This window comes from Sinocyclocheilus rhinocerous, unplaced genomic scaffold (genome assembly GCF_001515625.1).
Source record: "Sinocyclocheilus rhinocerous isolate Xijiao unplaced genomic scaffold, SAMN03320098_v1.1 scaffold2882, whole genome shotgun sequence".
NCBI lineage: Eukaryota > Metazoa > Chordata > Actinopteri > Cypriniformes > Cyprinidae > Sinocyclocheilus > Sinocyclocheilus rhinocerous.
The window spans coordinates 165,391-193,351 of NW_015644632.1; the positions used below are offsets into that span (position 1 = coordinate 165,391).

General features: G+C 36.7%; 1 protein-coding gene and 1 pseudogene across 1 annotated transcript in view; one reads left to right on the forward strand and one right to left on the reverse strand.

The window, feature by feature from the left end:
• Positions 1–22,447, forward strand: part of LOC107758705 (peroxidasin homolog) — a 57,217-nt gene extending 34,770 nt beyond the window's left edge. Inside the window, 12 exon segments of the mRNA XM_016576506.1 lie at positions 151–267; positions 723–844; positions 3,447–3,566; positions 3,668–3,824; positions 5,042–5,150; positions 7,231–7,388; positions 9,935–11,438; positions 11,528–11,662; positions 13,502–13,710; positions 18,091–18,264; positions 19,768–19,922; positions 21,929–22,447. Coding sequence (XP_016431992.1) covers positions 151–267; positions 723–844; positions 3,447–3,566; positions 3,668–3,824; positions 5,042–5,150; positions 7,231–7,388; positions 9,935–11,438; positions 11,528–11,662; positions 13,502–13,710; positions 18,091–18,264; positions 19,768–19,922; positions 21,929–22,063 — 3,095 coding nt within the window. The 3' untranslated portion in view covers positions 22,064–22,447.
• Positions 14,219–15,572, reverse strand: LOC107758704 (uncharacterized; annotated as a pseudogene).
• Positions 22,448–27,961: the final 5,514 nt, after the last annotated feature.

The window sequence follows — 27,961 nt, forward strand, 5'->3', positions numbered from 1 at the left end:
TACGATTACCTTAAATTTAAGAGAACCTTAAATATAATTTGAGAAAAACTAATGCATTGTAACTTTTTTATTTTTTTGAGTTGGTCCAAAGCTTATACCTGTTTGATATGAAAGAGTAGTTCTGTTCATGTTTCTTTTCTTCTTCCTCAGCTCGTCCTCAGTTCACAGTGACCCCTCAGGACCAGTCTGTGCTGGAGGGTCTTACAGTTGACTTTCGCTGCGAGGCCAGCGGCTACCCTCAGCCTGTCATAGCATGGACTCGCGGCGGTGAGATGACATAATGCCGCCTTGTCTGTTTGACTTGCTAGAGTGGAGTAAAAAAAACTGACCAACTGACATTTTCCGTCCATGTTTGTACATATATGTCAAGAAAGTACACATAAGTTGCATTTTATTTCATTAATATTATTATCTGCAAGTACAGTTTTTAAAAATATCCTTTTAAGATTTGAAGTACCTTACAAGTGTACATTCAGTACAATAAACAAGGGTCTGATTATGAAATTCTGATTGGATGCATTCTAGCACTGCCTACACAGTTGTATGTACTGTAAACATGATTGTTGTAAACTGAGAGATGAGTCAGAATCAACAGCATTTAATTTCTTCTGAACATTCCTTAAAAAGGACACATTTAAAGATGATTGAATTGTTGTCTGTCAGTATTTATCAACTGTTTTCAGCGTGGACAAAGTCACTAAAACTCTGTTCTCCTACCATAGGCAGCCCTCTGCCTAATGACAGACGGCACGTTGTTCTCTCATCGGGAAGCTTGCGCATCAGCCGCGTGGCCCTTCATGACCAGGGCCACATCACACTTTCCAAAACTTTTACTAAAATTAAAGTAAAAAAATATAGTCGTGTGCTGTAAATTCAGCAGAAATGCTGTGCTAATGCCAAACTGAATAATACTTGATGGACTTGATGAAAGTCATTTTGTTGTTTTTTTTTTTCATTTTCTTTATTTTATTTTTTATAAATATGCCTATGTAGTATTTATTAAATTGTATTTATTATTTTTAGTTTATTTAATTTTAGTTATTTTAGCACTTACACTAAACAATTTTATTTTTTTTTTACTTTTTTTTAAAAGTTCAATTTCAGTTAACTTTTATTTTATTTCAATTTTATTTTATGGTTTTAGTTAACAATAGTAATCCTGAAAAAGACTCAAAAGAGTAAAACTAATAAGTTCTAATTTCTGACATTCGCAAATCACATTTTCTATATATTAATGCTTGAGTTGCTACATTACTCATCAAATGTAAACAAGTGAACTCCATTTAACGTTTGCCTCATCTTGACGTGTTTAGGACACAGCATTCTCATGTATTTTTGCGTTACTCCATGTTTCTTAGTGCATGGCTATCAGTGCTGCCCACAAATGTATCTACTTCAGTATAGCACAAAAGAAACCCCTAACACCACACACCGTAAGTCTATTCCTCATTCAACGGTCTGTCGGAACAAGACTAGACATGGTATTAACAGGAGGAAAGGAGGGCTGGCTTCATAAACTAATTTGTCATTTACCCACCAGCAAAGCCTTCAATTAGAACAACAATACCCGGTAAAGTCTCAATGACAGATGTAAGACCAGGTCCCTGCATGTAAGTGCCTTAAAAACCACCTCTTAAGCTTTATTACAGACTTGTTGAGTAGCCAGGAAAGCATGCAGCTTTGAAATTCCCACATGGCAAGATGTTTCCATGTAGTAATGGTTGTTAACACACTGCATAACAACCGCCTGTATTTACTTCAAAACCCAGGCACAGGTTTGGCTCATGGTCGCTTTTATTTAGAACAGGTTTACAGGAAGTATCTGAAGAAATGGAGAGAGTAAAGAGACAGAGAGAGTTGTGAGAAATACTGCTTGTTATAACAGCTGCAGAAAGACAGACTAAATGAAAGTTTAGGAGTTCATGGAAGGAATAGTTCACCCAAAAATTATGCAATTACACAGAAACAACAACAAAAAATCTTACTCTGTATTTTTGTCTTGTTTTCCAGTAAAAAAAAATAAAAATAACATTAACAGCGTTTATTGCTCATAAGTTCACATGCATCTTGCCGAATATGCAAAATGTTAATAATTTTAACAAAATAAGAGGGATTGTAAAAATTGCATGCTATTTTAATTTAGTACTGTCCTGAATAGACTCAGTGTGAGAAGATAGATCTCAAAATCCTACAATCACTGTTGGAAAGGGGTCAAATATGTAGAAGATGCTGGAAAACCAAAGAATGTGCAGGACTTGGAATTTTTCTGAAGAACAGCCGGCAGTTGAACTGCTCAGAAAAGAAAAAAAAAGGACTCAGGAACAACTATCACAAAACATAAAAACAGTCATGGATCATTCAGATAACAACACAGATTTAAGATTCAAGGGTATATAAACATTTGAACGGGGTCATTTCTATAAATCCAGTTTGTTTGTCTTGTGCAGTATATGTGAACATCTGTGATGAGAAATAGCTAATTCAGGAAAGTACTAAATAAAAAATAGCATGCAATTTTGTTAAAATGATTAACATTTTGCATATTCTGCAAGAGGTATGTGAACTTGTGAGCAGAACTATACTTGAAAAGCAAAATTACATAAAATATGCTTAGCAAGAATAATATCTTCCATTAAGATAAGAAAAAGAATCTTGTTTTCCCTTTAAAGTAAGTTTATTTTTCTTACCCCATTGGTAGATTATTATTTTATTTTAAGGAAGAACTCGCTTAATTTTGATATATTTTTCACAAAACAAGACTTAAAATATTAAAGGGGTCATATGATGCTGCTAAAAAGTACATTATTTTGTGTATTTGGTGTAATGAAATGTGTTTATGCGGTTTAAAGTTAAAAAAACACATTATTTTCCACATACTGTACATTATTGTTTAAGAGAAAGGAAAAAATGAAATTGTATCATATGACCCCTTTAAGCCATTTTGTATCTCTACGGAAATATTTTTTTTGCAGTGAGTGACTAGTGACGAAATGACTGAGCTGATTCTTAGCAGAAATTCTTATAGATTACTAGAGAACAACTGTAAAGGGGTAATTATGCACTTAAAGGGATAGTTCACTCAAAAGTCACCTACATTTTGGATGGCTTGAGGGTGAGTAAATTAACAGCAAACTGAACTATCCCTTTAAGGACCTCAGAGGTCTCCTCAGAGGATCGTGTGAACCAACTCGTAGCTTTGGGGGGGTTAAAATGTTTAGATAAAGCTCTTTAAACAAACCAATCCATTTTGGCCTTGAAGACTCGCATATGCTTCTCAGACTTAACCTCTTACCCTTTCATTGACTTGAATTACAGAACCTCGAAAGTCGGCAACATCTCAACACCATGTATGACCTGTGCATGTTCTTTTCATGTTGTGCATTATGTGCATGACTCATCAGCAGCTGCGGTTTTGTGCGCTGTAATCATTAACATACGGTTTTACATCACCAGTAACGCCTGTTTTCACAAGCGCTCCAAGGGATACGACTGTGGAGTCTGGATCAGATGTCCAGATTCCGTGCAGTGCGAAGGGTGAGCCCACACCTATCATCACATGGGGCAAGGTTAGATCCATTAGCTGCCACATTCCCCACTTTGGTCCCCATGGGACTATCCTGGTCTTGTGACCAGACTCATTTAAACAATCTCTGGCCCTGATCTACAGGATGGAGTCCAGATTACAGAGAGTGGGAAGTTTCATATCAATCCAGTTGGCTATCTGGAAGTGCATGACGTGGGGCTTGCCGATGGGGGACGATATGAGTGTGTAGCCCGCAACTCCATTGGATATTCCTCATCTAGTATGGTGCTAACAGTGCAAGGTAAGAATTGAAGGCTGTAACCACATATTTAGGATTTTGAGGTGGGAGGGTGATCAAATTTAATTTAAGACCACTGAAAAACAAACTTTGGACGACCACTAACTGAAATAATGCTTTTTGTGTTCAAAAACAACTGGATGGAGCATAACAAAATGAGTACAGGAGTCTGGACACATTTTTTTTTTTCACATTGAAATGACCAGTTTATTCATGAAAATGTAGACTGACTCGAGCTGATAGATCCTTGCCATGTAAGGTGTGTTTAACTGGATTTAATTGATCATCGAGATTTGCCACTTGCAGATGGGAAAGTTAAAAACAGAGACGTGAAGTTTGACATTTTCTGCTTCCCATAGTGATGCTTACACGGTGTTTGCATACTTTATCACAAATAAATATTTTAAATATTGTAATACAAAAATAAATATTAAATATTTGTCAGATACACAGACGTTTCAAATGTTTTCATGTAGCAACAGAAACGCTTTTCAGTCAATACGTTGTACTGCTTACGCAGTACGCGCCTGTATATACAGGAATAGGGTAAACATAAGCCTTTTTTTAAAACAGTAAAAACTTATCTTCAATTGAGAATCCTGCCAATTGTGAAACAGCTATGTTTGCCATTCAAGCTCCAAGCTCGGTGCTGTCTCAAGTTGGACAAAATTTCTACCTGCCATGCATTGCTTTAAGTCGGATGCTGATCGGACTACACAGCACCGCATGAAGTCAAACAATCCTGTATCTGCTAGCAGTACTAAATGGCACAAGCTGCCTGGTCTCTGCTGGATCTATAGCCAATGAGATTTGAATAATCTGTCTCATTGTTTACTGTAAGATAGTCCTGCACAATTGGTCCCTCCACCTCCCCCAGCTCCACATGTCTAAATCTGCTACGAGGGTCTTACACTTGTTGTAATGTTTATTTACTCATCTGTGAAAATAATGTAATGTATTAGATTTGTAGACTTTTCTCAGCAAATATTTGATATTTGATTCGTTTGATTTGATTAAATAATTTGGCATATCATGCAATTAATTCAGTTACATTTTTAAATAATCGCATGACTTAACATTATAAGTCACTGTTATTTAAAGTGCCAGTTAATGAATGGAGCTTCTGTTCAGTTTTTAATCCCATGTGCAGATTAAAATTCCCTACCTAACTCCAATTCACAAGCTTTTATTTATACTGATGTTTGTATAATTTTCTCCAGTCCCGCAGGTGAGCAGGGAGGGTGATCCGTTTGTCTCGACGTCTCTTGAAGAGGCCATTCGGAGCATAAACAGCGCAATAGACTCCACCAGGAGGCAGCTCTTTGATGGGTGAGCGCTTGGTGCTGCAGGCAAAACATGCCAAGTAAACAATTCCTTCTGCTGTGAGTCACAATGCCGTAACCCATCAGGAATTTACTGGGACCATTTATGCCTTGGACAAGGGCTGGTCACTGCGGTATGATTCCTAATTTATCACTGCAAGGGGACCCTGCGCTCTGAGCTTGATGTTGGGGGTTATTTTGTCTGTCGAGGCCAGTGCCAGCTCACGTTAACTCATTGAGAGTGTTTGTGTTTCATAGCTGGAGAGGATTGTTTCAAAGGCACATGCTTTTGAATGAAGTCTGAGAGATGTTATCCTGGTAAAGAGAGATAGCCAAAGATTAGATTTGGAATTGCAAAACTGATGTCCTTTTTTTCTTCTCATGACTCAATGTAAGTTGACATTTTGACTAAGCTTGCCAAGACATTAAAGCATGCTTATTGAATTTATGCAGTCCAAGACAACTGGTCATGGGTGAAAATTATGAAAAATCCTGCCAATGTTTTTGGCACAAATGACCTCAGATATATTGTTATAACTTGGCACTTCCTTAATTCACAAGAGATAATATGTGAAGTGAAGCTAACTCCTTGAATGATAAAAATGATATTAATGCTGTAAGACTTTGATGTTCTTTAGCTTTTGTCTGAATCGGCACCAACAGCCTTGGAGCAAATGTTTACAGTTGACTTTGGCAAAATGGTTATTCTTTCTGTTATATGGTTCTCTCAAATAACCCCAGTAAACACTGAATGAGATTGTAGTTATTCTGATGTAAATTAAATAACTGAAGCCAGGTTGTTAGGCTATAGGCTTTTTACTGTAGTCAGCTTTTAAGATGCCACTTATTAGAATGTAACTTTTACAGTTTGTGGTTTAAGTTGGTTGTGGTCAAATATATTTTGTTCAAATAACTCTAGGCAGTTTAATGTGCTATGCATATTTAGTGAGAACAAAGGAAATACATTTTACTCTCAAATCATAAATTCTTTTGACAATTAGGGCTGCAAAAACTACTTAAGAAGGGCATAACTTTAGGTACAGAGCCTTCATCAGTGACTGCACTTGAACGCATACGTTTGAAAACAGTTTTCAGAGTGAGCTTCAGCGGGGAAAACAAGTGTATGATCCAAGTTGTCTAAGGTATGGAAGCACTTTTATTAAATGCTTGAAAGAAGGTCATGTGCATATGTGGCCATGTCAAGTGCTTTGACAGGTCGTTTATGCTCTTCAATGGGGTTCAGATGGGCTTTTTACTATGACATAGTTTCCATTTAGCTTTAATAATCTGTCACCATTTCAGCATGATGCATCCTGCAGAATATTCAATCTCTCTAGTTTGTGCTTTTTTTCCTTTATTTATAATTTGTTGATTTGAAGCAAGACTGGCAGATTTTTTTTTTTTTTTCATGCGCTTGCCATTCTGAGAATTTGGGCTATTTGGCTTTTCATAATGTGTTCAGTCTAAGGGAAATAAAACATCCAAAATAAACTTTTAAATGTTTGTTTTATTGCACTTTATCTTTTTGCGTCTGTAGATGTCAATTACAATACATACCTAAATTGGCCGTTTTCTCAAAATGAGTTTCTCATGTCAGAAATCTCCACTTAAAACTTTCCTTAAATCTTTATTCCTATTTATATTCTGAAAGCTTTGACAGAGGGGTTTGTTCATATACCATTCACCTGATTTTATAGAATGTTTTATTCTTGAAAACATGGTGAAAATGCATGCAAATTAGTGCATATTTAATTAGATAATGCCTCTTTTGCATATTTAAATAACATTTCTGAAAATTTGAAATACAAAAAATGTTTCCAATTCCTAATGGAATCAGTCAATTGGGGAAATATGGTGATATCTATTTAATTTTTTACCCTATTCACCTGGGGTGTCTTGCACTGTCCACAGTTCAAAAACAGGTTTGAATTGATAAATAAGAAATTATGAGATTGTGCTACAAGATCGATCTACTAATCTGTTAGACGAAATGCAGGTCTATAGTTTGCTAATTTGTATTCTCTTCCAGAGTGAGTCTGAATGGCTTTTGTGAATGTGGAAGTTAATGTGTTCTCCACCATCATCAGATCTCCTCGTACCCCTGCCGAGCTTCTGGCTTTGTTCCGTTACCCCCGGGACCCCTACACAGTGGAGCAGGCCAGAGCTGGAGAGATTTTTGAGCAGACCCTACTTCTCATCCAGAGGCATGTCAACCAGGGCCTCATGGTGGACACCAATGGAACAGGTATCTCACACCATAATGCCGCTCTTCAAATGACATATTATTTGTTATTGTGATTTTGTTATTGTGAAATAAAGTAGTATATGACATAGGGGTGGGAATCACAGGGTACCTCACGATACGATACGATACACGATACATGGCTCACAAGGCCGATAATATCACGATACAGCAATTCTGCGATAATTGAATATTGTATCATACTAATGATACATCACGATATCTGTCTAACTATGAAAACAAAATGCATGTGAAGAGGTGCAGGTTCTCTCTCTTCATTAAAGTCCAAACTGATGAAAATTCTACAAAAATGAAAATTGTGTCATCATTTACTCACTCTCAAGTTGTTTTAAACCTGAATGAGTTTCTTTCTTCTTTGGAACATAAAAATTATTTTGAAGAATGTGGGTAACTTAACAGTTTCTGGTCCCCAGTGACTCCCATAGTATTTTTTTTTTCCTTCTATCAAAGTTAATGGGGAGCAGCAACTGTTTGGTTACCCAAAATATCTTATTTTGCGTTCAGCACAAGAAAGAAATTAATACAGGTTTGGGACAACATGAGAGCAAGTAAATAATGACAGAATTTTTGTGTGAACTATCCGTTTAATGACAAGCGGCAGCATGTTCAGTACTTTTAGTCTGCTGTCACTTTAAGAGCTGCATGCATCCATGCAAGCCGAGGTGGGTCCAGACTTTGGAAATAAATGTGGCTGGGGCATCTATTATTTTACTCACACTGCTGTCCACCATCCCATTAAAAACCTAATTTTCTTAGGCTAGTTAACTTATGTTCACGTTTCCCTCATTCATGTGTTGAGCGCCACCTCGAGGAGCCATGAAGTAGTGACGCTAGGAGCAGGGAAATCTATTTAGAGCGCCTTATTTTGTTAATTAAAATATCGATATTTGGCACCAGCGTATCGATTCTCGTATCGCACGAAGAAGGAAAACCATTTATTGCCATATCGTTATTTTGTCCCACCCCTAATATGGCAATAGAAATGTGTCTGCTTTACTAAATGATGAGCAGACACTGTGACGCTTTGTGCTGCAGAAGACATGGGTCACTGTTTTTTCTGGTTATGACAACAGCACAGCTTTCATCGCCACACTAAGGCAAAATGGCCTCACATGTTTGGACAAGCCCTACCCCAATCTGAGCATTTACCCTCTGGACACATTCACTGACACAAGTTCCAAGAAGGGGTCAACAAGCACAGCATCTATTGCTAACTAGTCTAACATAGCCAGCATTTTAATTGTCATATGGTCCGGTCCACTTTGCAGCTAATTTAATGGCAGGTTTATCTAAATTGGTTGATACTAAAATAGACTTAATACTAAAGCAATGATTCAATATGATTCAAATTAATATAGCAGTGTCAGTCCAAGTTAATCCAAAATGAGTGTGTGCAATAACTTTATATGATCAACAGATTTGTTGAGCGCCACCTCGAGGAGCCATGAAGTAGTGACGCTAGGAGCAGGGAAATCTATTTAGAGCGCCTTATTTTGTTAATTAAAATATCGATATTTGGCACCAGCGTATCGATTCTCGTATCGCACGAAGAAGGAAAACCATTTATTGCCATATCGTTATTTTGTCCCACCCCTAATATGGCAATAGAAATGTGTCTGCTTTACTAAATGATGAGCAGACACTGTGACGCTTTGTGCTGCAGAAGACATGGGTCACTGTTTTTTCTGGTTATGACAACAGCACAGCTTTCATCGCCACACTAAGGCAAAATGGCCTCACATGTTTGGACAAGCCCTACCCCAATCTGAGCATTTACCCTCTGGACACATTCACTGACACAAGTTCCAAGAAGGGGTCAACAAGCACAGCATCTATTGCTAACTAGTCTAACATAGCCAGCATTTTAATTGTCATATGGTCCGGTCCACTTTGCAGCTAATTTAATGGCAGGTTTATCTAAATTGGTTGATACTAAAATAGACTTAATACTAAAGCAATGATTCAATATGATTCAAATTAATATAGCAGTGTCAGTCCAAGTTAATCCAAAATGAGTGTGTGCAATAACTTTATATGATCAACAGATTTAATTTAGACCTTTATTCACATATAAGCACACATACATAGAACAAATCACATATGGAAAACATGGAAGCTTGCGCATCACACACGTGTGTGTTTGATGCATGTGTGTCGATCATTGTTTAGATGTAAATTAAAGCCTAAAATAATCATGCCTCTTCACAAGACCTGGTTATAAAACACTCAATACATGTAAATTCATTTTTCAGATCTTCTAAGTTTTGATTACCTGAACTTTCAATAGAGATCTCAGATTTCATTTAAATAAATCCTCATTTGTGTTTCAAAGATTAACCAAAGTCTGATGGGTTTAGATTTACATGAAGGTGAGTAAATGATGACATAATTTTCATTTTTGGATGAACTATTCCTTTAGTGCCTTTCATTACAACTGTATTTGTCTCTTTACAAAATAGTAGTAGCCCAACCCGTTTTTTTAACCAAGATCAAAATGATTTTACTAAATGCACACTCTTTCTTAACAGCCTACCGCTACAATGACTTGGTGTCACCGCATTTTCTGGATATGATAGCTAACCTGTCTGGCTGCACGGCCCATCGACGCTTCAACAATTGCTCGAATATCTGCTTCCACCAGAAGTATCGCACCCATGATGGCACTTGCAACAACCTGCAGCACCCCATGTGGGGAGGCTCGCTCACTGCCTTCGAGCGCTTGCTAAAGCCCGTCTACGACAATGGCTTCAATCTCCCACGTGGTGCCTCTGAGCGAAGGCACAGTGGCTTCCCTCTGCCACTTCCACGTCTGGTCTCCACCACCATGATCGGAACGGAGACCATCACCCCAGACGATCGCTACACACACATGCTTATGCAGTGGGGCCAGTTCCTTGACCACGACCTGGATTCAACTGTTGTATCCCTCAGCCAGTCTCGTTTCTCCGATGGACAGTTGTGCACCTCGGTGTGCACCAACGACCCACCTTGCTTTCCCATCATGTTCCCTCACGACGATCCACGGCAGCGGCACAACGGAGCAAGTTGCATGTTCTTTGTGCGCTCTAGTCCCGTTTGCGGCAGTGGAATGACCTCTCTGCTTATGAACTCTGTGTATCCACGCGAGCAGATGAACCAGCTCACCTCCTACATCGATGCTTCCAATGTTTACGGCAGCTCACAGCACGAGGCAGAAGAGATCCGTGACTTGGCCAGCCATCGGGGCATGTTGCAGCAGGGTATTGTGCAACGCACCGGCAAGCCATTGCTCCCCTTTGCAACTGGCCCACCAACAGAATGCATGCGGGACGAAAACGAAAGCCCCATTCCTTGCTTCCTAGCTGGGGACCATCGTGCCAATGAGCAGCTTGGGTTGACGGCTATGCACACGGTTTGGTTCCGTGAACATAACCGCATAGCCAGCGAGTTGCTACGTCTCAACCCCCATTGGGATGGCGACACCATTTACCATGAGGCACGGAAGATAGTTGGAGCCCAAATGCAGCATATAACCTACAGCCATTGGTTGCCCAAAATACTGGGCGAGGCTGGCATGAGGCTACTGGGTGACTATAATGGCTATAATCCCAATATTAATGCCGGCATCCTCAACGCTTTTGCAACTGCTGCCTTCCGCTTTGGCCATACGCTCATTAACCCCATTCTGTACCGGCTCGATGAAAACTTTCAGCCCATCCAGCAAGGACACATCTCACTGCATAAGGCTTTTTTCTCACCCTTCCGTATTGTGAACGAAGGAGGCATCGATCCTTTGCTCCGTGGCTTGTTTGGAGTGGCAGGAAAAATGCGCGTGTCCACTCAACTGCTTAACACCGAACTTACTGAACGGCTTTTCTCGATGGCGCATTCAGTGGCACTCGACCTTGCTGCCATGAATATCCAAAGGGGGCGTGACCACGGTATACCCCCCTACAATGACTACCGGGTGTTCTGCAACCTGACGTCCGCGCAGACGTTTGATGACTTGAGGAATGAGATTCAGAATCCCAGTGTGCGAGAGAAGCTTCAAAGGTTAGCCGCAAAATCTCTCGTTCTAAATCCCATGTCATTGAAAGACACATTCAGCATTTTCTGGGTGTAATGGTCTGTTCTGCTCCCAGGCTGTATGGCACACCTCAGAATATTGACCTGTTTCCTGCGCTGATGGCTGAAGAGCTGGTGCCTGGCAGCAGACTGGGACCGACCCTCATGTGTTTACTGGCAACCCAGTTCAAGCGTCTCAGAGATGGTGACCGGTAAGACCTGTCCGTGTTCCTCCGAAATTTCAGATTTTTCAAATTTAAAACTTATTTGTACAGTGCTTTTCATAATACACATTAGGGCTTTTCACACTGTGCTTTACCCTGGGTTATTGTCGTTCTTAACTCCATTTTTAACCTCGACTGAAGGCATGTTTCATACTTGTAATTTAGAAGCAGGGTTAGCACCACTTTATATACATTATGAAAGCCTGCTCCAAATCATATCAGTGGCACGTAGTGGTGTCAAACAGGTACCGTGTTAAACAATACTGTGTTCGAATCTTGGCTAGATTTTTAGCAACAGACCCAAGAATCGCGTGCTTTATGTTTGCCTGCTTTAGTCAGTCATGGAAACACAGTGTGAATAGTAGGCAAAAAAAAAAGTAGGCTCCTGTCATAGCTATGCAAATATTTGATTTTAAAGTATCATAGCTATTAAACTATTTCTTATTATGATTTTAAATCTGTATTTAACCTCAGAATGATCTCAAAGTAAAAAGCTGTGCTAAAGTCTGATTTTGTGGTGGCTGTGCTTTAAAATTCAAGTGATGAAAGTCTGACAGTAATCAGTGTTGAGTACTACTGTTAGGTTAACCCTGCCTGCTTTAAATGTTTGAAAATGATTAACAGATGAAAACATTCATTATTCATTTATAAAAGTAATCAAAAAGTATTCAAATGCAATCAGTTACATTACTTTAATAAAGTAATTGAAATAGACTACTACTTATACACTACTTATTACATTTTAAATAGGGTAACTTGTAATCTGTAACCTATTACATTTCCAAAGTAACTTTCCCAACACTGTATATAAAATAGGGATGTGCAATGTAAATGCTATATAAACACGTAGTTCTACCTTTGTCCAGTCATAAGAACATTAACCAAGGGTTTAGGAATGTACAGTGTGAAACATCAGCTTATGAATACACAAGATTAATTGTTAACCGGATAAATTGTGAGCAGTGTAAAACGTGAAGCAAGATAACCTAGGATTCTGTTTACCTGGGGTTTAGAGTGAACCAGGCTTAAATGTTCTGAGTGTGAGAAGACCTATTGTTTCAAAGCAGCTTTACAAAAAAATCATGATGTTCATGATTATAATATCTTAATATATTCATGCCTCATATTATATTTGGGGGCAGTCGTGGCCTAATGGTTAGAGACCCGTACCAGCAGGAATTATAGGTGGGGGAAGTGAATGACCAGTGAATGACCAGCGCTCTCTTCTACCCTCAATACCACGACTGAAGTGCCCTTGAGCAAGGCACCGAACCCCCAACTGCTCCCTGGGCGCCGCAACAATATGGCTGCCCACTGCTGGCTGTGTGTGTTCAGTGTGTGTGTGTGTGTGTGTGTGTGTGTGTGTGTTCACTACTCACGTGTGTGTGTGTGTGTGTGTGTGTGTGTGTTTCACTACTGTACGTGCACTTCGATGGGATAAATGCACACCACAAATTCCGAGTATGGGACACCATACTTGGCCACACGTCACGTCACTTTCACTTTAGGGCATGGCTGATAATATAGTTTACATTTTGCGATGATATAATCAATTAAGCAGTTGAGATTTGCCATATAGTATATATTGCCCTGAGGGAGTATACAGTATATATGCTGGTAAAATAGGATGTACTAAATATCCAACTTTTAATATATCATTGGGCAATAATATAGCTGACATTCTTCAACGATATATACAATCAAGCAGTTGAGATTTGCTATGGTACATACAGTATACTCGTGTTAAGCGGTATTACTATTATTTGGTGATGTGCATAACTGACACGGTTAAATAATTAATCAGCAACTTCACTCATGTAATTGTAGGTTTTGGTATGAGAACCCTGGCTCCTTTAGCCCTGCTCAGTTGACCCAGCTGAAGCAGACGTCTCTCGCCCGGGTGTTGTGTGACAATAGCGACAACATCACTCGAATCCAGTCAGATGTCTTTAGCGTGGCTAAATTCCCTCACAGTTATGGAAGCTGTGATGATGTACCTAAGATTGACCTACGTATGTGGCAGGACTGCTGTGAAGGTACGAGACTCGGTTTACCATGACTCACATCATATATATATATATATATAATTACCAGTCAGTTTGGTAATTTTGGTAACTTTTTTTCATGTTTTTCAAAGATCTCTTATGCCGACCAAGGCTGCTTTTATTTTATATCAAAAATTAAGTAAAAACTGTAATATTGTGAAACATTATTACAATTTAAAAGAACTGTTTTGTGTTAGTGTATGACTGTTTGTGGAAACAGTAATACACTACCATTCAAAAGTAAAAAAAAAAAGAAAAGAAAAAAAAAAAAAGTATATATACAATAAGAAAAAGCCTAGTTTTTAAATGGTTCATGCTGCAACTTCATTTGTATAAATGTGCAGAGAATAACAAACATATCTTACCGTATCCTGAGCTCTGTTTGTAGTAAATGTTGCATCAGTATAATCCACCTCTTCCACAGTAGTCTGAGCTGTTTAGTAAAAATACATTTACAAAAAATAAAATAATATATTAAAAAAAACATCTGAAATGAAGGTTACGAGATTTTATTGGCACTTTTGCGCACTATAATGTCATAAAAAGAGGTAATACTTGCTTTCTTGTGCTGATTCTTTGCAGCTCCTGCTGCGACAGAACATCTTCGTAGCTAAAGCTGAGATCACTAGCAGCAGCAGAATTACAGGAGCAATTATCAGCGGTTTGACAGACACTGATTGTCTTGTCATTACTGTTAATTAATCTCGTCAGACTTCAATCAAGATGAAACAACAGCAGATCTTACGGGGCATATATTATAAAAGATGCAACTACATTTTGTAACAATAAATGTGTCAATTATTAAAACATCAAATATTCTATCAGTTATTAAAATACAATACTGAATTTAACAGTACAGTGTAGTTTATGTGCTAAGATACAGCACAGACACAAATATGTGACAATGTGAGTTCTTTAATGAATCATTTAGAAATAAACATGCACAGACATAGTTTGGTGAATAAACTGCAATGCTGATGTACCTGAACATGTCTGACAACGATCAGTGGTGTTGAGATTTTTAGTCTGGTTGGTGAATGAATAAGCCACAACACAGCTGTAGGAATCATCCAGACATTCAATCTCCAGAGGTAGAGAGAGACTGATGCTGAGATCAGACACACTGATGCTGGACAATAAACTGTTTCCTTTGAACCAGGAGAGAGTCACATCACTCACATTCAACACTGAACACAGCAGTGAACATTCTGACCTGATGATCTTTCTGATACTGAAGGGTTTTGAGGAGAATCGCTGATGACAGGAACAGGAAGAAGAGCTAAGAAAGCTACAGAAGAGCTACATTATTGAAAAAGATGTGTGTAAAGATCCTTAATATTCATAGATAAAATAAATAACAGTTGTATGTCCAGTTTTTGTTATACAAAATTATATAAATTTCTTATTATGAAAAATTTCTCATCAAGCCAATTCTTGACACAAGTCTGCCTTCACTACTCTGTATTCACAGCAATAAATAAAGAAATAATAAATAAATAAAATATTTACTCAGTTTACTCACCATAGACAGCAATACTGAAGCTCTTGTATTTGACCCCTCCGTTCATGATCTGTAGTTTATAAAGTCCAGAGTGTAATTTGTTGATGTTTGTGATGGTCAGAGATCCTGTCTGCTCGTCTATCTGTAGTCTGCCTCTGAATCTCTCGTTATGCTCTGTATTATCATATATAGAGATGATCTGTTAATAGATGTCAGCTAAACGAGTCTCAGAATTCTGAAGCCTAAATGTCCACATTACAAGATCATCTCTGTGTAGTTCAGTAATATCAGTGTTTAAAGTGACAGAATCTCCCTCCGTCACTGATATCATCTCTGTTTCATCTGTGTAAACACCAAAAAAATAAAATAAATTATGTTTACAGATAAATATGCATACATACTATACATTACTGACATTAACTAGTCGACTCCAGCCATTTCATACTGAAATCACTTACGTTTTTTAACTGCTGTTCAGTAAACAAAGAAGACTTTGGTTCATAAATTATCAATGAATTCAAAATGGGCTTGAATTTAATTTTGTGCAGTGTATAATAGAGCAAGTCTATTTTCATTTACACATACATTACATACATTAATGTATGTTGGTTTATCAGATACATCAATTTCATTCAAAATTAAATAAAATCCACTTATAAGTATAGAACAAATACAGAAACAACCTGTGTATAACAAAAAGAGCATCTTAAGTGAATGAAGAAAGTGAGTAGCCATCACAGCCTGTTAAAGTACTTATGAAACATATCAAACTACTTGAATTCATAAATTAATAATGTAGCCATGTCAGAAGTCCATGTGCTCCTTAGACTCAATTGCAGTGCGTGCTAGTAGATGGCATGGAAGGAGAAACTAGTTCTTCTCTGGCAGTTATTACATTAAAAATCGTTATGTGTAAATGTGTAAATCCATTATGGTCATATACCGACAAACATAATCAGTACAGAGAGAATGTTTCATAATGTTTATTTATCAGAAACTTCACAAACCACTACAGCAGGATATGAAATTAGACCACAACACAAATATCAAGAACAAACTGCAGCCATCATATAAGCTTCAGCACATTACTAAATACAGCACATTACTATTTGAATAAATTACCTGATCTGGGTTTTTCAGATTAGAGACTCCTAAACCTATTCAGATGCTTAATGTGACGTTCATATTTTATCAGGAGCTCCACCTGCTGTCCATAATTAACCGCATTATACAGGCGATTATTACATGACACTATTTAATGTGTAAATTCATAAACAGCTTATGCCATGTAGCTAAATGGCATCAATTCAATGATTACCATTTTTAAACTGATATTTTATGAATACTGATAGGCAGCAATAAATTAAAAATGGCTTTTTTATTGGACCAAATGTTAGTTTAGCGCAATGGTGTTTAAATTATTTCTTCAGAATACACAGATACTTTTGGGAAAAGGCCGTCATTGGAAGATTATTTTTGACTCACAGATAGTGTAGTTATGGTTATCTACCAGCAGAGCAACCAGTTTAACCCATTAACACACTGATTCCTGTAATTCACACGAACAGTCAGCAGAGGGAGCCATTAGCACAGCGAATAGATATATACTGAAAAAATGATCTAAAAATGGTAGCATCTAAATTATCTGGTTTTATTCAACTCAAAAATATTATTTAACATCACTGAATCAACCTAAATACATAAATGTATACCACAATATAACAAAAAAAAAGGGGGCACTCCAATGGGAATATATATATTTTAAATCTAGGATAGGAGCATTTATTTGAATTTGGATACCTGATTGCTTTAAGTAGAAATCTCTTAAATAGACCATCTTAAAGGCTTTTGCTTTGGATTTTGGAGAGGATGACAGTGATTTCATCAAATAGGATGATCTTTTGGTTACTTTTGTTACAGCATCTTTTGTTTACTTTTGTATGTGCTATCAGATGGAAGCTGGTTGCTCTTGCTGAGTTTAGCAGTGAATTCGTTTTACGGGAACTTCAAAGAGGCCCTTGATTATTATCTTGCAGTCATATCCTCTGCTCTGACACACTGCTAACTACAGGGCCATCAGTGTAGCTGTTTATCATACATTGGTCCTGTGTTATAGTACTACAACGCACAATTTATTTATTTTTTTGCTTTGTTTGTTTGTTTGTTTTTGTTTTTTAGTTTTTTGACATGGTGCCTTATTGTGCATGTAATTTATTGTAATTAGCTGTTAAACAATAGGAGCTCAAGGTTGCCAGGTCCAGCAAAAAATGTTTAGCCCAAAGGCATCCAAAACCCAAAGGAAACTATAATTTTCAGCATCCAACCACTGCAGTATTTCCGCCAGGACCTTATAATACACGTTTCGTGTTGCTTTTAATTTATTCTGTTAAAAATCTCTTATTTTAATCATTTTAGCTAGACTCGCTTGTATATAAACATATATATAAGGTGGATATTAATGCGCTCCCTTCATTGTAGCACACAAAACCACTACATTATAAGCTACGCTGTTTCTCAGCAGCGAGGTGGTGACATTGCTGTTTTTGAAGCAATTAAACTTGCATCTTCAGTGTTAGTAGAAAGATGCTGCACAGACGCAGGTAATTCACACATGCTAATTCTCTAATTCATTCAAATAAATGTAAGCTTACTGCATTATTTTACTTCAAAATTCAACATCTAATTTTCCTATAGATAAAACAACCAACAAAAATGAACCATTATTTTTGTCCGTCCAGTCAAATTTTGCGTTAATTGCTGACAAGTTTAATTTGTCAATGCTGTAAATGACCATGGTACAAGCTGTCTAGTGTTTGTACAGCTGTTTTTTTTTCTGCATCAAATAAAGGCTGAATTTCTTGCACCTGCAGACTGCCGTACTAAAGGTCAGTTCAACGCCCTGTCGTACCACTTCAGAGGCCGCAGGTCAGCAGAGCACAGCTACGCGGAGGAGAAACCTGCCAGCAACCTCACGGGCAACAGCAGGTGCAACTCACAAGCTTCATTTACAGTCTGCTGCTCATTTCTGGATTTCACCAAAGATTGTTTGTAAATTCTCATAACATTACTTATAATGGACCTTTTTCACATTTCAGGGGTTCTCAGAAGCAAAAGTTGCCAAAGTTGGGTGAACTTCTATAGTGGTGAACGGAAATTAGATAGTGATAGCATTTCTATGACTTTCTAAAAGATGAAAAAAGAGATTGATTACATTGGTCACTCTCTCAGCAGCGTTAATCAGTTTTCTGAAATGTAATGTCAAGGTGATAAAACACAAAGTATAGTGCTTTGATATCAAATGTACATTGTTTTTTTTGTTTTGTTTTTTGTAATTAAAACTCATATGCTGCACTATATACTTGATCTATTTATATAACCCTTCTGAAAATTCAGTCACGGATATTTGTGAATGAATTGTCTTTTGTTGGTGAGCTCAGTACATAAGGACGATTGACATCTGCTCAGACACAAGCGTTTGGCAGTGATGCTGAGATGCTGAAAATGTTTGTTTTACTGTCCAGTGCAACAGGTCAAAAATCTAACTTTCCAGACGCTTCTTTTGATTAATAACACATGGCAATCCACAGTGACATAAAAAAATAGCTGCCATCTTTCCTTTGTCCACTTCCCAATGGCTGTTTTCAAGTCTATCCGATATCAGATAAAGCAACCCTCAGTGAATAAGCAGAACCTGTTTATTGTTTTTACATAATTTCTTTAAAAAAAAATAAAAACTATTCAACAGATAACTGTAATTTTGCCAAGTAGGGCCTGTTCCTGGATCAGCATCTTTTTTGCTGTCAAACAGACATAGTCTAAACACAGTCGTCAACCTTAACCCTCTCCAGGACCAACAAAAGATGTTGATCTAGAAACACATCCTACTTGCAAAATAACAGATTATATATCACCTGTTTGTAAAAGGTAACTAACTGCTCATTCACAATTAATAACTGATTATACCATCGTTACGTTTCATAACTGCAACCAAACACTTCCTGATGACTGCCATTCTTTTTTTGATATAGACTCAAGATGTTTTAGTTCAACGTACTGAATCAGTAATCATATTTTAGCATGTTTCACTTCCACACATTATAATATGGATCAGTATGGTATGGTGCATTTATACAGAATATACTGCAAAGAATAAATGTGACCTAAGGGTCATAAGGGTCAATTTTTCGAAATTGAGATTTATACATCATCTGAAAGCTGAATAAATAAGCTTTCCATTGATGTATGGTTTGTTAGGATTGGACAATATTTGGCCGAAAATCTGGAATCTGAGGGTGCAAAAAAATGCTCCAGGGTCACAAATGACTTAGGCTGATGATGCACAGGGCAACTTTTTGAGCAATGTTGCCGAGCAACTTTGGGCAGTGTTGCCCTCAACGGGCAACCAGGTGAAACACAGGGCCCACGACCGATCTCAAGTACCCAGATTGAAATTTGTTACCCATTCTCAATGTGAAAGTGCCCAAGCAGCATTCCTCAAAAAAAGTTGCCCGGCAAAATTGCTCAAAATTTGCTCTGTGTATCATCAGCCTAAAATGAAACCATTTTTTCTCTCTGTTGGAACTGACAGATAAAAAGACTTGAAGGCCGTCTGAGCAGGACAGACTGTGCAGATGAGGACGGGAGAGAGCGAGGAGATGGAGAGAGTTGGAAGAAGAACCCCTGCACCACCTGTCAGTGTCATGTAAGTTCATCAGTGCGCTGAGCCTTTCTGGCTGAAATCTTCAGGTGCGTTCACATATAGACTGTACTGCATTCTTACTTGCATTCATGGGCTTGTGAACACGGTGGAGCGGAAACACAAGCATATGCACAGAAATGTAGTTTTACATGATGTACCAGTGTTCAGGTAGACACAGAAACATTTGACTTGTCTAAAGCAGTGGTTCTCGACTGTTTTTTGTTTATTGCACAAAAGCAAATAAGAATGCCCTTAAAATTAAATATTAAAATATATAATTGTAGCTGTGATACACAGTCTTTGATGTAATATATGAGAAGCTTTTTTTTTTTTTTCATTTTAAAAGTTTATAAGCATGTTCATTTTGCTGTTGAAATTATGCACAATGATATATTAAATATATGTCATGATAATATTCAAAATATTTTGTAATTTGTATGTACAGTAGCAGTGCTTTTTCTGACTGTATCAAAGCACCAGTTGAGAAGCAGGGTTACAAGAAAGTGGAGTATGTAGTGTATTTTATCATTTGAGTGCACCTTAAAAGACTTGAGCATTGTTATTGATGCATTTTTTTTTAATTAAAGCGACTGGTTATTAATATAATTTATCCATTTTTTTTTGAAGGGCTGACCGTTGCAAAACAATGGATTTTCAGCTCTTTTACACAGCCAGGTTTCACTGGGCTGTGTTGAAAATCATTTGGAATAGTTTATCTAGTATTTACCAAACGGCTTTCATTGAGAAGGATTTTTTTTACCCACTGTCGGCAAATTCTACTCACATTTGGCACTTAGTGAGTGTTCATTTTGGATGCTAAATATCTGTTACATCTGTGTTTTCTTTATCTCATTGCAAATGAATGCACGGCATTCTAGCACGCTCATGTACTTATTATTGTCGATTGATGGATCAGTAGACCGATTGATTCCTAGGGGGAACTTTAGCTGTCAAAAATGGACAAATGCCCTCACATGGTATGTCATGGTAACATTCTAACTCAATCTGGGATAGAATCTGCAGTCAATCACATGTAGTTTAAAGGAATACTTCACCCAAAAATGAAAAATGGCTGAAAATGTGCTAATCCTCAGGCCATTCAAGATGTAGATGAGGTTGTTTCTTCATCAGATTTGTAGAAATGTAGCATTGCATCACTTGCTCACCAATGGATGCTCTGCAGTGAATGGGTGCCGTCAGAATGAGAGTCCAAACAGAAACCAAAATCTGTGTTTGTAAGAAAAAATTCTATCATTAAAACACTATGAAAAAACATGATCAAAACTATGCCGTGGCTAAAAAAAAAGGTTGGGAAACACTGCTTTAGCCAGAAGCAATAGTTTGAAGTTAAAAACATCTTAAAGGGGTCATATGATGCTATTTTAAAGATCATTATTTGGTGTATTCTTTTATAAAGAATATCTCTTTGGATTTGAGACTTTAGTCTTTGCAACTTTACAGATCTTCTTTATGCACCAAGAGCTTGTAACACTCCAAAGAGAAAGGAAAACTTGAAATCGCATCATATGATCATATTAATGTTGGATTTGTTTCTTACAAACACGCAGCTTTTGTTATTCTTTTAAGTCTATATAAAAACACTTAAGAGTGTTTGCAGCAGGGTTATTATCGTTGACTGAAACTAAAATTAAAACCATAAAATAGTTATTTAGAGATAAATGTAGACAGAAATAAAATAAAATAAAATGTATATAAAAAATATGTATGTATGTATGTATATGTCACACCATAGGACACATTTACGGTATATTTGTCAACTACCCATATATATATGGCATAAATAATAATAAAATGACAAATGCGCAACAAATTTAAAACAAAAAATATAAACTAATTCAAAATATTAATAAAAATTATAATACTAACATATTACTGGTTTGCAGAGAGTGAAGGATGGCGGGTCAGGAAAGGCACATACCTGTGATGATTCCTGCAGAAATATCGTCCCGTTTTCAGCTCAGTTGTTCCTGTGTCTCTGTCTCTGTTAGGAGGCCCAGGTGACGTGTTTCGTGGAAAAGTGTCCGCAGACAGCATGTCTGAAGCCAGTGATTCCCAAAGGCTCGTGCTGCCCCGTGTGCCTCAACCAGCCATCACAACCGCAGGATAACGAGCGCCACGTATAACCTCAGGACACTTAACCAATGTGACCTTGAGCTCATGCCTCCATTTGTTCAATAGTTGCGTTTCAGGGTTTTTTGTTGTTTGTCATGTATTTTTTTTGCATATCCTCAGATGCCCTCTGCAAAGAACCAAAAATACACTGCCTTAAAAAGTGTCTAAACGGATGAATGTGGGGCCCTGTTTTCCTCCTCAGGCATGTTAACCGGGAGACGACTACCCAAAGTGTTCATTTACGAGACCGAGAATGGGCGGCTCCGGTCCTGGAGGGACACTTTCCTGCAGAGTTCAGCTCTTATCACTAATCAAACACACCAAACCAAAGTCTTCAGGATTCCTTGAAAATTACTGTACAGTCAGTTGCGCTCAAAAAAGACGAAAAAACATTTTAGGGCTTAAATGTTATGTATATTTATGTATTTGAATTGCATGTTCAATTTCTATACGGTTGGATTACACAGTTTTAACATCAACTAATAGAGAATGCAATGCATATTTGTCAGTTATGCATCAGTGAAACTGGTAAGATTTCTAAAGGGAATGTTTTAAATGCACAATAACCAGGTTTATATATTTACCATCAGTACATTTAATTTGTTTCAATCGCGTACATTTAAACTAAATGATGATTGCTTGTTCCAGAGCTAGTCATATTTTAACCATTAGTTTTCACAGTTAAAACAGATGTATGCTGATTCTGAGCTATATGAATTAATGCATTTTGAAAATATTATTATTTAGATCAAATCAAATAGATGCTAAGAGTTAATAAGAAACTATGCCATGATTTCTTGAGTGACTCGTTTCATTAATGTGTGACTGACAAATGTGCATCACCGTTTATTAGATTTCGTTAAAACTGTGTTATACAAACGGATGAAAATTCTATATGCAATTCAAATGCATAAATCTTAAATGTAGGCCTAAATGTGTTTGTTTGATTGATTGGGGGTGGAGCTGAACTCAAGAGTTTCCCATTTCTGGTTGTTTTACAGAAGAAGCATTCTCAGATTTGAGATGCTGCAGAACTGGTGCTATCTTACTCCATTTAAGTGATTTACCCGAGTCTTTAAGAGTTGTTTTATGCATTTAATTGTTTTGCAATATGCAATGCATCATACATCAGTATATACACTCATTATGAGCTTTTTAAAACCACACTTGAGCGAAAATCTTTCATTTTGTAATTACGCTAAAGACATTTTAAACGTTACTCATACTTTTACTTTGTTTATGGTGCATCGTATCATATTCTGGACATATGTAGAACATTAGTTCCCGCTTTTTATCTTCCTCTCATGTGGAGAAAAATGTGAATACCTTGAAAACAATCTTTGCAATGGGGAAAAAAAACTCTACTGATCACGAAATGTTTGTTTCCCTTGGCAACTGCGGGTTTTCTGAGACCTGGTGTTCTTTGCTTTATCTTGACAGAAAGCTAGATGTTTTTGGTTTGGGAGCGACTGAGGTGAAGCGTTTGGGAAGTGCAGCTCTGAGCTGACGTCAGGCTCTCTTTTAAGGGTGTTACTGTACTTTTCTATAATGCTCTGTTCTACCGGCCCAGTATTTATATTCTTGTCATGAATGAAGGTCCAGATGTTTCCTTCCTTTTCAAACAATGTTCAGAGAGATGTAAACAGTTGTGCCTCATCACAATACATCACTTGAAACACACACTTCTCTCTCAGCATCCAGTGTTCAGTTATATCCGTACATTTAGCAGACGCTTCTATCCAGCAGAAGAGCAAGATTTGAGATGAGAATTTATGCATTCATGTTCTGATTCCATTAATGATACGTTTTAGTGCTTTTCAGAAATCACATAATGATAACATAATGAAAACCATGTACACGTTTCTGCTGGTCAAAAGTTTGGAATAATTAAGATTTTTTTTATTTACTTTTTTTTTACAATTTAATATAATTGTTTTACTTTTTTATTAACTTTTTTTTAACAATTTAATATAATTGTTTTACTTTTTTATTTACTTTTTTAACAATTTAATATAATTGTTTTCTATTTTAATATATTTTAAAATGTCATTTATTCCTGTGATGAAAGCTGAATTTTCAGCATCTTTACTCGAGTTTTCAGTGCATGTACACGTTTCTGCTGGTCAAAAGTTTGGAATAATTACGATTTTTTTTATTTACTTTTTTTTTTACAATTTACTATAATTGTTTTACTTTTTTATTTACTTTTTTTTAACAATTTAATATAATTGTTTTACTTTTTTATTTACTTTTTTTTTACAATTTAATATAATTGTTTTACTTTTTTATTTACTTTTTTAACAATTTAATATAATTGTTTTCTATTTTAATATATTTTAAAATGTCATTTATTCCTGTGATGAAAGCTGAATTTTCAGCATCTTTACTCGAGTTTTCAGTGTCACATGATCCTTCAGAAATCATTCTGATATGCTGATTCTCTGCTCAGTTATTATCAATTATTATTTGTGATTAATTATTAATAGTGGTTCATATTATTAACAATGAGGTTGAAAACAGTTTTCAATTTTTTCTTCATTTTTTGTGGAAATGGTGATGCATTTTCTTTCAAGATTCTTTGATGAATAGAAATTTCAAAACAACAACATTTATTTGTTATTTGTTATCAATTTATGACATCCTTGTTTAATACAAATATTAAGATTAAAACTTACTACAAACTTTTAAATGGTAATGTATCATGTATATATATTTATATATCAACTCTTATCATTGATAATATTTCTTGAGGAGCATATTAGAATGATTTTTTACATTTTTTTATTAAGAGTGCAAAACATACAACATACGGTGAACACAAAACACAAAAATAGCAGTAGAACAGCACTGATAATAAAAGCAATGAAAATAAACAGCAATGACAATCTGAATAATAGTAGTAGTATTTAAGTAGTACTAGCATGCATAATAATAATCATAATATTACTAAATATGGTGATGATAACAATAATACCTTGTGATGACGGCAACAGTAATATCAATAATAATAAAAGTAATAATAATAATGATGTAATAATAGTAATAATAATAATGTAATAATGACATAATATTAGAATGATTTCTGAAGGATCACGTGACTGAAGACTGGAGTAATGATGCTGAAAATTCAGCTTTGCATCACAGAAATAAATTTAAAAAATTAAATATATTCAAATAGAATTTTTTTTTTTTTAATTGTAATAATATGCCACAATATTTCTATTTTTACTGTAATTTTGACCAAATAAATGCAGCCTTGGTGAGCGGAAGAGACTTGTCCCGTTAAAAACATAAAAATTTACTTATTCCAAACTTTTGACCAGTAGTGTATATATTATTATTATTTAAATATGAGCTGGTCCTCGATTCTCAATCCTTGGAATTCTGCAACACTTCTTTTGCTGAATGTGAAGTTTCCCCAACACTGTCACACACCTGGGTTTGTTTGTGTAGTGGACTGGTAAGACGTCGGAGCTGTAGCATGTGTTTTCTTTTGTTTTCTTGTTTTTGTTTTTGGAGTCTGACTCATCGAGTCTCTCTGTAATGGAAGCCATATCCTGAGCAGCACTGCTGCTCCTCTCTAAACATTCCACTGTATCCTGATGAAACGCCATCAGACTAACAGACTACAGACAATCACAATCACTGTCTGCTTGTACGCTTGCAGTCGTGCTGCTGGTTAGTGACTGGGAAAGTGACTGCTATTGTGTTGAGAGCAGCTAAGTGTTTGACTGCTATTTTACTTGTTTTACCATGTGTGACTGCATTCAACTCTTCTATCTCTGTTGTGTGGCTATATCAGTGTTTTATTACTCCCAAACAACCTTCCTTCCTTCCTACCTAAATGATCTAACAACCTCTTGAAGATCTTCCCCCAAACCAAACTGTGCCCACCTGCCATGCACTGCCCTGCAAGACTGAACATGCTCAAGTGGTCAAATTGATTCTTATATTTTGTATTGTATTTTTGCCAAAGACTGTTTGCACTGCAACGTATGCCTTTCAACAATAAAATGGCCACATGAAACATTAGCTGCATGCTTTATTTCCAAAATATGTCATCATATTTATTTATACAATTGTAATTTTGGACTGGAGTGAGTGAGAGTTCTCAAAGATAGAATACGTCTACAGAGAAAATCGAACACAAGTTTGAACCCTTTAGGAGTCAAATATGACCCTGTTAGCAATTAAACCACAAAGAGCAAAAACAACAACTGCATGTTACACCACAAATAACATTTTCTGATTCTGAAACTGTAAATGCATGAACCCTACTTAAGCTGCTGTCTACGTACATGATTTGTGATTTGATCAACACTTTTTGCTTTTACTTTTAAATTGCAGTTCAAAACTACAATTTATGAAAGCTAATCAGCACAAATGACTTTGTGATGCTAATGGCCTGACAAGTCACACTGAAGTAATGAGGAAGCGTAAGAAGTGTACCTGTATTCTTTTTTATTAACACCAAAAAATAAAGAAATTAGAAAAAAGAATTTTGATTTATTAAAAGCGTTTGCAATCTAGAAATGTATAGGGGGAAAAGAAACATACTTTTCAGGTATAAATTATTAGGGGTTTGCAGTAATCTTTGTTAATGTTAATTAAAAATACAACAATATTTTTCTAAATTAATTCTCAAATTAATGAGTGTTACTTGACACATATAGTTGCAAAGTAACTTATAGTTAATAGAATGTCTTGTTGTTTACTATTAACAAATGGAACTTTATTGGAAAGTGTTTTTGTTGTTTTGTCCCTGACAGGCATCCTCTCTTGAGTTACATAGAACCCCAAAGAACTACCACTGCTTCAGCTCATCATCTTCTCTTTTTTTAAAGTGATGAGGGATAAATAACTTTATATTTGTGAGTGCAAGAGTACTTAATGTGCAGTCCGGTGGAGCACAGAATAGTGGAGACTCTCTCTCTGCCAGGGAAAAATGACTCCTGTAATGGACCAAGGCTTCCACAGTCAGAAAGCAACAGCGTCCTGTAATATAACACCATGGCTTTAGGTTAGGTATAATAAAAAAAGACCAGCACTTTCACCCCAAAACAAGAACGCAATCTGTGCAAATGTTTTGTTGGCCCGAGGAGAACACATTCTCTTCACATGAGCTGTTTTCTTTTCAGGGTTTAGCCTGGGAGTTGAGCCAAGTTGCACAATTAAGCCACAAAGGCCCCCCGTCAGCTGGGCTTGTATATGTGTCGGTCCCCGTAACGTGGCCCCTGACTTCAGTTAGGCTTATCTCTCCGTGGGGACTCCCAATTCACAGAAATGCCTCTAAGTGGATATAGGGGGGGAATTTTGATGAAAAAGACTGTCCAGATCTGCACATGCTCAGAGATTTCACTCTCGGCTCAGATTCTATCTAGTGCATGAAATACACATCTGAAAGAGAGGCAGCGAGGTATGAATGAAAGGTTCACAACAGGACAGTGAATGTTTAGGGTTAATGGATTCAAGGGATGTAAACACCCCACAACCAGTGCTCAAAGTGGGCCGGTACACAATATCGGCACTTCTAGATTTTAATCTTTAGCGTGCCACCACTTTTTCTTGCGTATTATTAAAAATAATATAACAGATAATACATATAATATAAATACACACACACACACACACACACACACACATATATATATATATATATACAATATCTCACAGGCAGGCCCATTGCTCCAGCCTGCAGTTATCCCTACTTGTTTGGACCCAGAAACGGTGACACATGATGTCAGACTTAACCAGGTACTTCACCATCGCCCCAATATTTCCTTTTAGCTACTCAAATGACTCTTCTTACCCTGCTTGTGCTTTCATATAAACTAAATATCTTCACATAAATATGTCTCTGCAATCTTCTTAAACATTTGTACAGTAATACAACACTGATTGTGCCACCA